This window comes from Bubalus bubalis, chromosome 16, assembly GCF_019923935.1.
Source record: "Bubalus bubalis isolate 160015118507 breed Murrah chromosome 16, NDDB_SH_1, whole genome shotgun sequence".
NCBI lineage: Eukaryota > Metazoa > Chordata > Mammalia > Artiodactyla > Bovidae > Bubalus > Bubalus bubalis.
This window is the reverse complement of record NC_059172.1, coordinates 41,893,160-41,908,410: the sequence shown is the minus strand read 5'-3', so window position 1 is coordinate 41,908,410 and position 15,251 is coordinate 41,893,160. Positions and strand designations below refer to the sequence as shown.

The window sequence follows — 15,251 nt, the reverse complement described above, 5'->3', positions numbered from 1 at the left end:
TCCCAGTCACAGTGAACAGTCTGTGCCTGGAAACAGGGGCCTGGAAATCATATGTCAATCCCAGGACTTCCAAGATGGTGAGATGTGAGGCAGGGTGGGCTGGTGCGAGATGATGCTAGAGAGGGACCAAGGCCAGGTCATCTAGGGAGACACCCTAGGAGCTGCTGTACTCTTTTGCAGATGTGGACGAGTGTGCCCAGGGGCTAGATGACTGCCACATCAATGCCCTGTGTGAGAACACACCCACCTCCTACAAGTGCTCCTGCAGGCCTGGCTACCAAGGGGAGGGCAGGCAGTGTGAGGGTAAGTGACCTGGTAACCAGTAGTGTGTGGGCCACCAGGGGAAGCCCTCCACCTCCTCAGCGTTTGTAGTGGCCACTCGTGTTGGTAGAAAGGCTTCTACTCCCACGCTCCCACCCCAACCCTGGGTCACATCACCCATTCTCTGAAATGTATTTCAGATCCTTAAAAAACTGGGAACATCAGGTTTTCCCCAGAGCTGATCATAGTTTCATCTGCCTCTGGCTCTGAAATGCCCTTTTGTCTAGCTTCTGCAAAGGAAAAGTGGTGCTTTAGTAGTGTCTTTCGGTCCCACTCAGTTTGGGGGCAGAAAGTGAACAGCTGTGTTGATCAGACAGCCATGCCTGCCAGAGCAGGGCTGATCCTTCACCTCCCTGGGGCAGCTTGTATTCTCACTCTGGAGTCTGAGTGCCAGAGTTCCGCCCTCCCTTGCGGCTCTAGTGACTCCATCTTGTCCATGACTTTGGGCGGTTTGGCGTTGTGACCTGCCGAGCTTTACAGCTGCCCCAGGAGGCTGCCTCATTTGGAGCTGCAGGTTTGCCCCAGCCCTGGAAAAGTGTATGTGGAGGGGTGTTTTAATCCCTTAGAGCTCCAGATCTGGGAGCCTGAAGGCTGGACTCCACTATATTGTGTTCTGGGCCACTGGGGATTAGCTCATGTCAGGAATTCTGAAGTTGGGAACTGGCCATAGAGTGGACTCTTGTAGGAGCAGGCTGCTCCAGGGAATGGAAGTCGTAGCATGTTGGAGCTGTCAGGGCTCTTCTGGGAGCTCTGAGCCAATCCTGTCTCTCATGTTACTGATGAGGACATGGGGCTCAAGGGAATTGGGAAAGGGATTGTGGGCATGCTCACACAATTAGCCTGCAGGTGAAAGAATGTTAGATAAAACTTCAGCTCCGTTGCTGGCCTCACATCTCTCCTGTTCACTCAGCTCCTGGTGTCCCTCTTTGGTTGAGTGTGAAATCCTATTATTTACAGTCTCCTTTGTGCATGAGGAACAAAACTCTCAGTTCTTGCATCAGAGGAGATGTGCTCCTGGTCAGGTTCATAGCAAGTGGGGTTGGTGGACCATCCAACCTTCTGTTTCTTCAAGCTCATCTTTTCCTGGAGATAGACCTCCATTTCTCTCTATCTGCCCTACATCATGGGAGGCCAAAAGACTACCTCTGTCTGAAACATTTCTTTGTCAATTCCTCCATACCACATCCTCACTGTATTAAATATTCTATGTATAGTACTGGAATTCACATATGTTCATATCCTGCTTGGGGATAAAAATGTTCACTTTTTCACTGTGACTTCCAATCACTGTATGCTTTCTGGGGGTAGAAACCATGCCATGGTTTCTTTTGAATAAAATACATATTTAGTAAATGATATTGAATGACAAGTGGCAAGAGTTTGGTGATTCTTAGCTGTTGAGTTTTGCTTATCACAATTGAAATTGAATTACTAACAGTTTAGAGTGAAAAGTTTGCTATTTAGTTTAAAAGAATTAAAGATCAGCATTGCTGTTCTTATACCTTTAAATTGGTTTTCAAAATAATTTGTGATTATTGTTATAAAAATCAATACAATACAATACAAAAATGTGTGAAATAGAAAAGTAAAGGTCCTCCTCTTCCTCTCTCTACAGGTGCTCCTTGTTAACAGGGGGCATGTATTCTTTGTACTGTCATTTTCAACCCAAACCCTAGGAGGATCTGATCTTTTGAATATTTGTAGTATTTATAAACCTAGCAAGTAAGGCTCTCCCTGTTTAGTTTGGATTTCTTGGCACGGGGATCCATAAGTGGAAACTTTCTTCCAAGAAGGGAAAGGAAAGGAAATGAGGATTGCAAAGACTCAAAGATACAGATATTCAAAGATGTAACTCCTTCATGTGTACTTTCTGGCTTATTAGTTTTTAAGCCTCTTGGGTCCCGTCTGTGTGTTTGTGATAATCACAACACAACAACATTTGTTGTGATTATCACCAGAGTCACTTGGCCCTATTTAAGTTCAGGGATGGGAACTGGTTTGCTCAGAGTGAACAAAATTTTCTCCTCCACAAATTTCTTCTGCCAAAATGTTGGAAAAATGAAAGTATGGGACCTGAGTATTTTTAAAATAATGCGATTCAGAAGTGACTTTAGGTGAAGGATGTTATATTCTAAATGATCTTTGCTTATATCCCAGACTTTGGAGAGGGGATGTTTCAGTGGTCAGTATTCATTATATGGTCCTTATTTCTCAGTTTAAGGAACTGAATCATCTAGGGATGAATCTAGACTTGGCCTTTGTCATTTTTTTTTTTTTTTACTTTTTAATTTGAACTAATTTTAGACTTCAGAAAATTTGCAAAAATAGTGCAGAATTCTTTACATATGTCTACTACTTATTTTACCCTAGTGTTAGCAACTTACATAACTGCAGTAGAGTATTAAAACCAGGAAATTAACATTGGCACAATATTATTAACTATATAGACTAACTCAAATGTCGCCAGTTTTTTCCTAGTGTTCTATTTTTTCCCTTCCAGAATCCGGCTCAAAGTCCCACAGTACCTTTAACTGTTGTCTCCTCCTCCCCCTCTGTGACAGCTCCTCAGTCTTTCCTGGGCTCTCTTGACAATGACACGTAGATGAGTACTGTTCAGTTCTTTTGTTGGTGTTATGTTTCCACATGATAAAAAGTGAGATGGTAGGGACAGACACAATAAGAGAATGTCCTGTGTTTTCTCGTTCTGCATTTGTGATAATACAAAAGTGAAACTTTGGGCAAAGGCTGCTACAGAAGTATTTTTGTGTGCTTTTCAGCACATCACAGCTGGGGCACACGATGTCACCATGTCCCACTACAGGTGATGTTAATCTTGATCACCTGGTTAAAATGATATATTCTGTGTTTCTCCACTTCCGAGTTACTTTTTTTCCCCTGTTTCAACAGAGCTATATCTTGAGGCAGATACTTCCAGCCCATGCTGATATCCTGTTTGTTCTCACATTTCTGTCCGCTGATTTCAGCGCCTCACCGTGGATCTTGCCTGCATCAGTTGTCACTGTGAAGTGTGCCTCTTGGTGGTTTTCTATTTCTCTTGTTCCTTGCACATCTATTAATAGGGCATTTCCCATTTATTTAAGCATTGATTTATGTGTTTACGTATGTTATGCCAGTATGGACTCACAGGTATTTATTTAATTATATAGTTGTTTATTTTTGGCTCAAGTTGTTCCAACTGTAGCCATCGGGAGCTCCTTCACATGGTCTCCTGTGTCCTGTTGACATGCCCCCATCCTTTTTTGAGAAACTCCTAATTTTCTGATACCACAAAATGCTCCAGCTTCAACCTGTATTTTCGCCTCCCTAACCCTGGAATCTGGAGAAGGCAATGGCAACCCACTCCAGTACTCTTGCCTGGAAAATCCCATGGACGGAGGAGCCTGGTAGGCTGCAGTCCATGGGGTCGCTAAGAGTCGGGCACGACTCTTTCACTTTTCACTTTCATGCATTGGAGAAGGAAATGGCAACCCACTCCAGTATTCTTACCTGGAGAATCCCAGGGACGGAGGAGGCTAGCGGGCTGCCGTCTACGGGGTCGCACAGAGTCGGACACGACTGAAGCAACTTAGCAGCAACAGCAGCAGCAGCAACCCTGGAATCAACCACTTCTTCAAGGAGCCCTGGCTTTCCTTTTATTGGGAAATGGTGTATGGAAACCAAGATCTGGATGCTTGATATTTTCATTGTTACTGGGATGTCATTCCTCCTAGGCCCTCTCAGTGGACAGAGCTAGGAAATATATGTATGTATACTAACCCACACATACACACTTATCTATTTTTATTCCTTTTATCTATGCATTTCTCTATATATTAAAAACAGTGAGTTACACAGATATTTCAGATTCCAAAGCAGTATCACAGGATTATTCTAACCTCCCTCTTGGCTTATTTGTAACTTCTTTCTCTAACAGTGAGAAGCCTGGCTCTCATTATTTGCAATATATGTATGTTTGTTCAGTCCCAGTATACATATAAAGTATATACAGAATTGCTACTCCATAATCCTGTGGATAAAACAGATATAATAATTAGGGTATGGTATTTATATACAACTGTTTTTGTTTTCAGCCTTACAATATCCAGTCAAGTTATTACTTTTTGAATTTACTTAGGCTAGTACTTTCCTTCCCCATCCCCTTCAGTGTGGTTGTGTTACTCGTTTATAGTACATTTGGATTCGTTTCTCTCTGTATTCCATTTTTTATCTCCCCTCAGTCCCCACTTCTGCTGCCTGCTTGATGTGTGTGTATGTAAAACATCACCATGGTTCTGAGTCAAAGCTGTACAAAAACCAGAGAAGTGTTACTCCCTTGTCCCGTTCCTATCCTGCTTACATTCCTCATTTCCACGCCTTTTCCCACAAGCACGGGTCACCAATCTCTGTGCTTTCTGGTTTCTCCTTCCTATGTTTCTTTTGTACAAATAAGCAGCTGAATATGTATTTTCTTTTTAACTACTTCACTGAGTTATAATTTACACAGCATAAAATTCACCAATTCTAAGTAATGTACAAATCAGTGATTTCGAGTAAATTAGTTGAGGTGTACAATTACCACGTAATACAGTCTTCAAGTCTTCAAGGTGTCAAACCCATGTCCCCTGCATTGACAGGCAGATTCTTATCCACGACACCACCAGAGAAGTCCCTGTCTGTCTTTTTTATTATAACTGTCTAGGGAGTGTGGAATGGTATCTCGTGATTGTAATTTGAATTTCTCAAATAACTAACGATGTACCTTTTTTATGTGCTTATTGTGTTGGAGTGGAGTGTTAGTCACTTAGTAGTGTCCGGCTCTTTGTGACCCCATGGATTGTAGCCCACCAGACTCCTCTGTCCATGGAATTCTCTAAGCAAGAATACTGGAGTGGGTTGCCGTTTCCTTCTCCAGTGGATCTTCCCAACCCAGGGATTGAAGCTAGGTCTCCTGCATTGCAGACAGATTCTTTACCATCTGAGCCAGCGTATTGTCTTTGGTAAAAATGTTTATTCAGATCTCTTGCCCATTCTAAAATTGGGTTGTTTGTCTTATTGAATTATAAGAGTCTTTTACGAGGTATGTGATTGGCAAATATTTTCTATCAATTTGTGCTTCTCTTCACTTTCTTAATGATGTCTTTTGAAATGTAAAAGTTTTAAATTTCCACAAAGTCCAATTTATTAATTTTTTAATGTATGGATTTTGTGTTTTGTGATATATTTAATGTTGTATCTAAAAAAATCTTTACCTAACCCAAGGTCTCAAAGATTTTCTCATAAAACCTCTATATTTTTTTCTCTTAAAAGTTTTCTAGTTTTATTATTTTTTTATTTTTTAAAGTTTTATAGTTTTAGCTATTACATTTAGGTCTCTGATGCATTTTGTGACTTTTGTGTATGATATGAAATAAGGGCCTAAGTGAATCTTTTTTGCATATGGATATCCAGTTGTCTCAGCACCATTTGTTAAAAAGACTATCATTTCTCCCAAAAAATTGCCTTAGCATTTTTGCCTAAAATCAAGTGACCATAAATACAAGGTTTATTTCTGGACTCTTGATTCTGTAACAGTGATCTGTTTGCTTGCCTCTATGCCAGTACCACACACTGTCTTGATAACTGTAGCTTTATAGTAAGTGAAAATCCTCCAAATATGTTTTCCTTTTTCAAAATTGTTTTAACTCTTGAGTCTTTTGCATTTCCATGTAAATTTTAAAATAAGCTTGTCTAATTCTGAGGAAAAAAAAGCATGTTGGAATTTTATGTGTATTTATATCTCCTCATTTTTTACATGAAGACAACATATAACAAATAATCTTATGCATTTTTTTTTTTTACTTATTAGTATATTCTAAAAATCACTCCAAATCAGTTTGTAGAAATCTTTTCCATTGTTTCTTTTTAACAGCTGCATAGTATTCCACCAAGTAAACGTACCTTAATTCTTCAACTACGTTATGGACATTTAGGTTTTTTCCAGTATTTTGTAATTACAAATTCTGCAGTGAATAACCTTATATATGTTAATTTTACTGTTGTTGGAGATTCCTAGAAGTGGGATGGCTGGTTAAAAGGTAAATATATATTTCTCTACACTAAAGAAATAGTGCCTGTGTGGCTTACTTCTGTTTTACTCCTCAGATATTGATGAATGTGAAAATGAACTCAATGGAGGCTGTGTCCATGACTGTTTGAATATTCCTGGCAATTATCGCTGCACTTGTTTCGATGGCTTCATGCTGGCTCATGATGGTCATAATTGTCTCGGTAAGAAAAACGGGTAGAAATGGTAATTATCATTTACCTCCTCTCTAGCACCCCACCCCTTTCTTTTCTTTGACAAAAACATATTCATTAAAAGAAAACTGGGATAATAAACTTGTGTTTTCTGGCTCCCCAGAAATCATACTCCCTAATAGAAAACCAGGGTAAGTATTTTAGTTTTTATGTGGTCATTCATAATATAAACCCTCCATTGTCCAAGGAGGTGGGTGGATATTGTCATTAGTACTTACTGACTTTCTGGCATTGACTTGTTACTTATAAGATCTTTAGTCTTGTGTTAAAAGGGTCTTGACTTCAAGCTATTTCTTTAATCCTGTAAATACTTCTATTCCAGAATCATGTAAAACTATTTGTTGTAAATATTCCACATGTGTGCTTGGAGCTCAGCCAGATAGACTCCTCTCTTTTTTCTTAAAAGAGAGAGAAATTCAAACAGAAACCTTCCATTAACATCCTCCTAGTATCCCACAAACCAAAACATCTGTTAGAGTTTCGGTCTCTGAGTTAGGAACTGCAAAGAGCATTGTTTACATTGGTTCCTTATGCTAGGAATAAAACAGAATTTAAAAATAGCAAGCAGTTGGATAGGGTTGAATGTTGGATGGTCTTAGAAGATGTGGCACACCTGGAAGGCAAGTGTTTATGGTCTATTTGCACTTGAAGGCTGATGTTAGCAGTGGTACAGAAGGACATCATGGGACTCAGAGGACATCAGATTCCTTTGGCAGCAATCCTTCATGTGGTTGACCCACTGATGTCCATTTGGCTAACCAAGAGAAGTTTGAGCCAGGCCCCACCTCTGCGGAAACAGCTAATTCAGATGCTCCCTTGCTGTGCAGTGGAAATGGCCACTTGATCAAATGCTTTGAGATGAGCATGGCGGTGGTGGTGATTTAGTCACCAAGTCCAACTCTTGTGATCCCATGATCCCGTGGACTGTAGTCTGACAGGCTCCTCTGTCCATGGGATTTCCCAGGCAAGAATGCTGGATTGGGTTTCCATTCCCTTCTCTAGGGGATCTTCCCAACCCAGGGATCAAACCTGCATCTGTCTCCAGCATTCCAGGCAGTCTACTGTATTGCAGGCAGATTCTTTACCGACCGAGCCACTGGGGAAGCCATAAAAGTCACTGAGTGAGTATAGGCCAAACTTGTGTTTTGAGTGTTGGGGGAAGGAGAGTATTTGGGACTTAGGCCTGGTATGACCTTTGTCATGTCACCTGGAGCCCCATCCTGGTGTCGATTCTGTCCCTTTGTGTCTGTGTGTGGTATAAGAGGTCCAGCACTGGTTAGACCACTTGGCCTTCCAAGCCTGCAGCTCTCAGGGAGAAGAGATTGAGGGCTGGGAGTCACTAACCCCTCTGCAACTTTCTAGGTCACCAGCACCACAAAAAGACACATTAGAGACACAATCCTGAGAGAAGCAATAAATTGAGATTAATTAAAAATTTAAAAAAGAAATAAAGAAATTATGTTTAGTGTGTAATTTACAGTATGTTGTTTTAAAAAAAACCAAACATTTTCTGGGGGAAATCACTTATTTCCCTTTGATTAGCCAATGGCATGTTGAGGATCTGTAGTTGATGGAAGACCCATTGATCACAGTTGTGCTCAAACTCACAGCCTGGGGAAAGTGTGAACTTCTGAAGAACAACACGCAGAACCTTCCAAGAGTTAAGGACTAAGGACCTTGGGTGGGGTCATTTGAAGTAAAGGCCTGCTCAGAAATCCCGAGGCCCCAAGTTCTTCCTTGCCTGGCTGCTAACTCAGATATTTCAGCAGACTATTTCCATTTCCCCTTCTCTGGGCTCTCTTTCTGGGTTTGGTAGCAAGAGTCTGCCTTGCAGAAAGGCCCTGACCATCCACTGAGTACCTCTGAAGGGACTCAGGATTCTATGAAAAGGAAGGCCAGAGAAAATACAGTGATATGTGAAGATCAGGGCCAGCACACGGAGAAACCTCTCTGCCGTTTGGACTCAAAAGAGCAGAAGCATTTTGTGACAGGGAAGGAGCTCAGTATCAAAATTTAGGAGTGGCAGTTTCCTGTGTTCTCTTGGATGGCCCCTACCTCTCCTTGGCCCCTGACCCTACACCAGCTGCCGATATATGAGCCAGGATATGCAGAGGACAAACACCACTGAGTTCTGGCTCTCTACCCAGATTGCTCCAGAATCTTGGGTGCCTGTGAGCCTGAAAAACAAAATGTAGCTCTTCCAGACAGCTCACCCCACCTGAATTCCATTTCTGTTTATGGAATAGCTACTAAGTCTTGTAGCCTATTAGCATCACTTGAGAAGTTTAAAATGACACCAGGTCTCATCCAAGGCTAGTTAGACCAGTGTGGTCCGGATATCAGCGTTCTAACCTGCGGCCAGGTTGTGAAACACTGTTTTATGCTCTGAAGAAACTCACCAGCTTAGTGTGCATGTGAACTTTTGTATTAATTCATTCCCTGATAGCTCAATTGGTAAAGAATCCACCTGCAATGCGGGAGACCTGGGTTTGATTCCTGGGTTGGGAAGATCCCCTGGAGAAGGGAAAGGCTACCTACTCCAGTGTTCTTGGACTTCCCTTGTGGCTCAGCTGGTGAAGGATCCACCTGCAATGCGGGAGACATGGGTTTGATTCCTGGGTTGGGAAGATCCCCTGGAGAAGGGAAAGGCTACCTACTCCAGTATTCTGGCCTGGAGAATTCCATGGACTGTATAGTCCATGGGGTTGCATAGAGTTGGACACGACTGAGCAACTTTCACTTTAATCCGAGTGCATCACCAAACTTGATACATTTCTGATTGCTTTGGAGAAAAGGAATAGTGGGTGAAGCATGGGGTAGGGTGGGGCAACTCAGAGCCAGGCCAGGTTTTGGTGCCCAGAGAGGCAGATCGCTCCTGCTCACCCCAGTCCTCTCTGCAGGAACAGCCGGGCCAGGTGTGTCCCAGCGTCTCTCACCCTCAGGAATGTGCTCCCTTCACCCTTTGGCACAGAGAAGGGCGAGTTTGTTAGGCTTCAGGGGATGGCTGGAGTCCCATCAGTTTAGAAAGGCATCTGCTGGGTAGTGTGGGAGGACGGATGACTGTAAGATCTGAAGCTTGAAACCAGATAACAGGTATTTAAATGGGAATGTTCTTGTTACAGATGCCCCCAGGAGCTAGTGATAGGCACATGGGAAATCAGGGCTGGAGAAAATAAATTGCTTTTTACATTAGCCTTCTCCTCGAGCCTCTATCAGATCTGAGATTTTTCTGGAAGTTTCCTCTTCTTTAGCTTTGATGATGCTATGCTCTTCTTCTTGTTTGTTCATGCATTGAAGAGTTAATATGTGCCTGCAGGTTACAGGGCTTTGCTAAATATATATATTTTTAAAAATCTGTCTTCAAGGAGTTTGCAATCTAGTGGATATGGATAAATAAACAAATTTGAGGAGTCAAAAGGCACAAATTTAAAAAAAAAAGATTTTGAGAATGCATAGCGGTAAGTGTATTGATGGAGCCGTGTACAGGAGTGTGTGTGACTCAGTGGAAGAAAGGTCCTCTAACCTTGCCGTGGGGGCACAGCACTGGGGCAAGGCTCCCTCCCTCCCTGCTGATGGCTTCTTTATTGGGGCTCCTGCTCTCTCATCCTGCTACCCTCAGTGTTCTCTAAATTCTTCCTCTCCTCTCTCTCCTCTCCTCTCCATTCCTACACTCCTGTGTTTGACTTGCTCAGCTGCCTCCAGCATTTTATCAGGACACCACGAGTAAGTGGTTTTCAGAGCTGTCTTCACACCGGGCTCAGGGTTCCCACAGCCTACTGGATCAAGCCCTGGATGTCAGCGTCTCACATGTATCACCTCCCTGCCCTGCTGGGACCAACCAGTCTCCACCCCCAGTTCTTCCCCATGTTTCTCAGCCACCTCACCCTATGTCCACATGACACCTTGTCCGCAGTTCTCTTTTATTTCTTCCATCCTAGGCACCCCCTCTGTGGTCCCCTTATTCTCCTGCCCTCAATCTTTCCCAGCATCAGGGTATTTTCCTGTGAGTTGGCTCTTCACATCAGGCAGCTAAAGTATTGGAGCTTCAGCATCAGTCCTTCCAATGAATATTCAGGGTTGATTTCCTTTAGGTCACCAAACTCAATGGGCATGAGTGAGCAAACTCCAGGAGATAGTGAAGGACAGGGAAGCCTGATGTGCTGCAGTCCACGGGGTTGCAAAGAGTCAGACATGACTGAGCAACTGAACAGCAGCAGGCATCCTCACTGCCAGGCCCCAGGTCAGGTCCCTAACTGGCACCAACCAGGGCTATATCAGGCACATGTTTGAAGCTGGACTCCCAGGTTTCAATTCTTCCTTTCCCTGAGTGCTGTCTTATCCTTCCCAACATGAGGGGCTGACCATGTCATCCCAGCTCTGGTGATTTCCAATTGCCTCTCTGATGAAGTGGGAACTTCTTCGCCTGGTATTTAAGGTCCTGTGCAGTGTGACCCCAATTAGTTTTCCCAGCTCTATCTCCTGTAACTTCTCTACCTGTACCATGCTTCAGTCAAATTGAATGACCCACAGTTATCTGGACATACTCCATGTCCCCCAGCCTTCCTGCTACACTCACACCCTTTCTTCTGCCTCCAGTCCCCACTCCTGATTTAGCATTGAAGAAAGACTGCAAGGCTCACACCTTCATCAGCTTTTCCAAAGAACCCATCCTGAAGCCCACAGCCAGATGTGACCTCCGTCCTCTGCACCATTTACCTTACCTCACCATTACTCCTTCAGTGTCTCTTCCCCTTTGCTGAAGGGGATGCTCCTAGAGCCAGGGAACTGCATCTTACTTATCTGTGTTTTCGGAGAAGGCGATGGCACCCCACTCCAGTACTCTTGCCTGGAGAATCCCATGGATGGAGGAGCCTGGTAGGCTGCAGTCCATGGGGTCGCGAAGAGTCGGACACGACTGAGCGACTTCACTTTCACTTTTCACTTTCATGCATTGGAGAAGGAAATGGCAACCCACTCCAGTGTTCTTGCCTGGAGAATCCCAGGGGCAGGGGAGCCTGGTGGGCTGCCATCTATGGGGTCGCACAGGGTCAGACACGACTGAAGCGACTTAGCAGCAGCAGCAGCATCTGTGTTTTACTGTCTCCTCTAGTGCTGAGCTTTGGAGAGAGAAGGTAAATACTTACTGGACTGATTACCTTGTGTCCAGGGGGACGGCCTGTTTAAGGGAGCCACGGACCTGTGAGGGCTGGAGTTAATTACCTGCAGTCCCACTGGCTTCAATTCTGAGAGCTTCTGTGACACAAAGACCGAAGAGGGACCTCGTCTGTGCTTAGCAGGAGCCCCTGAGCTGCTGTGCAGTGGGGTGGGGAGTAGGGTGGGGGATGGGAGGTGCTGGGGCGGGTGTGTGTGAAGCAGCCCCACACGCAGAGGCTCAGCCTTCTCCCCCTGCAGACGTGGATGAGTGCCTGGAGAACAACGGTGGCTGCCAGCACACCTGCCTCAACGTCATGGGGAGCTACGAGTGCCGCTGCAAGGACGGCTTTTTCCTGAGTGACAATCAGCACACGTGCATTCACCGCTCAGAAGGTATCTCTGCTCGGCTGGGGGGAGGCGGGGAGAGGGGCAGGGTCACACCTGAGAGTCCCCCTACGCCCAGTGACTCTAGAGGGAAAGCATGCCATGTATAAAGTCTGGAGGCCTGACGGGCAGGGTATTTCAGCTTCACCTTCCTCACCTGGCAAAATGATGGAGTTGGTCTGGGTGAGTTCTGAGGTCTCTTCAGACTCTCACAGTTGCTGATTCTAATCTCTAAATAGACACATTTCAAACATGACGATGTCTCAGAAGAAATGATGATCTGCCAAGTTTTTAGAAAAGGTGCTGCAAAGCACAGCCTGCTTTTTCAAAGTGCGAGCCCGCTCTTCCTGGGGAGGGAGGGAGGGGCTGGAGCCTTCCCGTGGACACTCAGTAAACGGCCCTGTTTTCAGCAAGAGCGGGCCTTCCCTGTATTTTGTATTTTTGAACTCTGACCTCTGGGATTCCAGGGGGTAGGTGGACCCCTTCCCCAGACTGGGGGGGTCTCTATTTTAGGGTTTCCTTCACCCATATTGCCATTCACCATTTCTCCATAAATTTGCAGAAAACTCCTCTCCTCTGATGGCTTTCGTTCTCTCTGCTTTGTGTTTATACCTATTTTCTTTTTCTGTTAGTTCAGTGGATTGTGAGGAGGGACAGGCATTAACTTCTTGTGGCCAACCAACCATTTTTAACTCAGTGATGTGGTTTTAATCCTTCCCTGCTCTTTCTTAAGCCACAGAACCACACTTTGATGGCGGTATGTCTCCCATGGTTGCCCGTGCCTGTTTTTAAGGGAAGTGCTCCAAATACTAGACTATTAACTCCTTTGTGCTGCTTGTTCATCCTCATAAGTTAAAATGAGGTGATTTTCAGTTTTTCTACTATTTAATCACAAGATTTATAGATTTATTATTTTAATTGTGGTGGTTTTAGTAATTTTTCAAGGGTTTCTTTGTGGAAGATGATTTTTGCCTCATTTTCCAAGAATGATGGCTTCTTAGCCCTCACCAGCAGGCCTGTTTGGGTACTAAGAAGAGGAGTCAGATGCTCTTATCCCCCAGCTTGCTTACTGTCAGAGTATGAGCTGGTTACTCATAGCCCCTGGCTCTAATCAGGTGATCTCTTGTCTCATTTAGGTGTGGCCCTTGACTGAGTAGCAGGTTTGATTTTCGTTTTCCCTGTGGGGTTCTCTGGACTCTTCCATGAGCTGTACCTCTTGTCCAAAGCTGAATTAAGATGCCAGCAGCACGAGGATGATCCTGATCTCAGGGCACCTCCCCTTTGGTTGCTCAAAGCTGCTTCCTGTAAAGTCCCTCTGGCTTCCTCTTCAGGTGGCAGGAGGTAGAGCTAGTGGTCCTGTAGGCAGAGCTGTGCCTGAACACCCCCAGTATGGGTCCCACCTCTCGTGAAGCCACTGGCGGTGATTAAGACCTTCTCTTACCCTCGCTCCTCCAGAGCAGAGATTCAGCCCCTTTCTCCTGTCCCCAAGTCCCCAGACTGACTACAGACACAAGCTCCTCAGACTGCAAGACCATAAGAGCAGTTCCTTTCCACAGTCTGTGTTTTCTAAATTTTTTACAATTCAGACATTCTTAGAACCCCTAAAGAGTATTTAAAATGAGGATATTTGTTTGGGGCTAAAATCCAAGTCCAAGTATTGGAGTTGTGGTCTGGAAGCACTCTGTGGTTTTCTGTTGTGTTTCAACCTGGCTGCTGGGTGAATTCACGGTGGCGTGAGCCCACAGATTAGAGCAGTTTGCAGCTGCCCACTTCCATTGTAGGGTTTTAACTCTCCAAATAGAGCCAGCTGTAAACAGTATTCCTCTAGGATGCCCTCCTTGAAGTGCACATTAAACTCCTGAAATCTATATTAAAGTAGGCTTTAAAACCCACAGCTGATCCTTTAAAAATGGTTGAAAGAAGGTAAACACTGCAAGCTAGTATTTTCTAGAGTCACCAATGTTGTTATTAATAATTATATGCTAAATGTTCTTTAATATAAGGGATCATACTAGTTAACTCTGAGAGAAACTCAAGCTATTTGTGTGTTTTTTTTCATCCTTAGAGACCCCAAAGTTCTGGTAAAGAGACCGTGTGTTTTCACCCATGTAATGGGGGTAGGCTGGAGAGAGACACATGGCCCCAGCCTGCCTTTGTCCCTATTCATGGGTGCTCAGGCTCTCAAAATGAGCATTCCTCTTTTGTTTTGTCTGCTCTGAGAATATTTCTAGATGTTTGCACTGCTGCCTTTTTAGAGTAGTGGGCAAGGTGGCAGGTTAGTGAGTAACGGGCCGTGCTGTTAGCAGGGTCTGTTTCTTCCTTTTCATGCCCTATTTGCAAAGCTTATTTTTATTCAGTTCCCAATAATATACTTCAGTGAGACCCTGGGCCAGGGGTCCCCCAGAATGGGATATTTCTCAGGTTTCTGAGCTGTTTCCTTCCTGGTGAACTAACAATCCTAAACATAACTGTCCAGGTGGTTTCTGGGTTAGCCAGGACCCTAGCTGGGTGCTCCAGTTTGGACCAGTCCATCTGCCTACCCTAGCAGTGGCCTTGTTTTGAGTCAGGGTACTCTGAAAAGCTTCGGGCGCCCCTCTTAAAAAGCCCTTAGCATTTCCAGAGCCATTTAAACCTTCAGTGTCTTCTGGTAACTTTAGGTCTTGCTTGGTGTGATGTGACATCAGGGGCAGCTTCTTTGTGCATCCCCATGGCATCTGGTGCACAGTCAGCTCTTACAAAATGTTTCTTGTGCAAATGAATTGCTCTGAGAGGCAGTAAAGGTCACTTTGCAAACATCTTAACAGACTTGTAAATGAAATGAAAAAGAAAAAGAGGAAGAAGCAGCTGATTTGTAAGGGAATGTGCTTTGGGGTGCTTCCCCTCACTCCCGACCCTGGGAACCATCTTGTGCGGCCCAGCATCAGAAACATCAGGAAGCAGCCGGCATGAGATGTTGAGTTTGTCTCCCATAGGGAAGGAAAATGATGTTTCTACTGCTGCCTTTTCTTGGGCACTGTTACATTTACCACTAGATGCTCCTGGAGCCTGTTAGTGTAAATGCCCTGCTGATCCAAGAACAACTGTAATGCTGGGTG

At 44.3% G+C, this 15,251-nt stretch overlaps 1 protein-coding gene across 7 annotated transcripts in view; it reads left to right on the top strand.

Moving 5' to 3' along the window:
* Positions 1–15,251, top strand: part of SCUBE2 (signal peptide, CUB domain and EGF like domain containing 2) — a 68,179-nt gene that overhangs the window by 1,345 nt on the left and 51,583 nt on the right. For 5 of the 7 annotated variants that reach the window (XM_025266624.3, XM_006051589.4, XM_025266622.3 and 2 more), the window contains exons 2-4: positions 181–303; positions 6,463–6,588; positions 12,031–12,165. In XM_025266624.3, the coding sequence (XP_025122409.1) occupies positions 181–303; positions 6,463–6,588; positions 12,031–12,165 (384 nt within the window). The remainder of the gene's footprint in view (positions 1–180; positions 304–6,462; positions 6,589–12,030; positions 12,166–15,251) is intronic. The other 2 variants (XM_025266625.3, XM_025266623.3) reach the window with 2 other exon arrangements.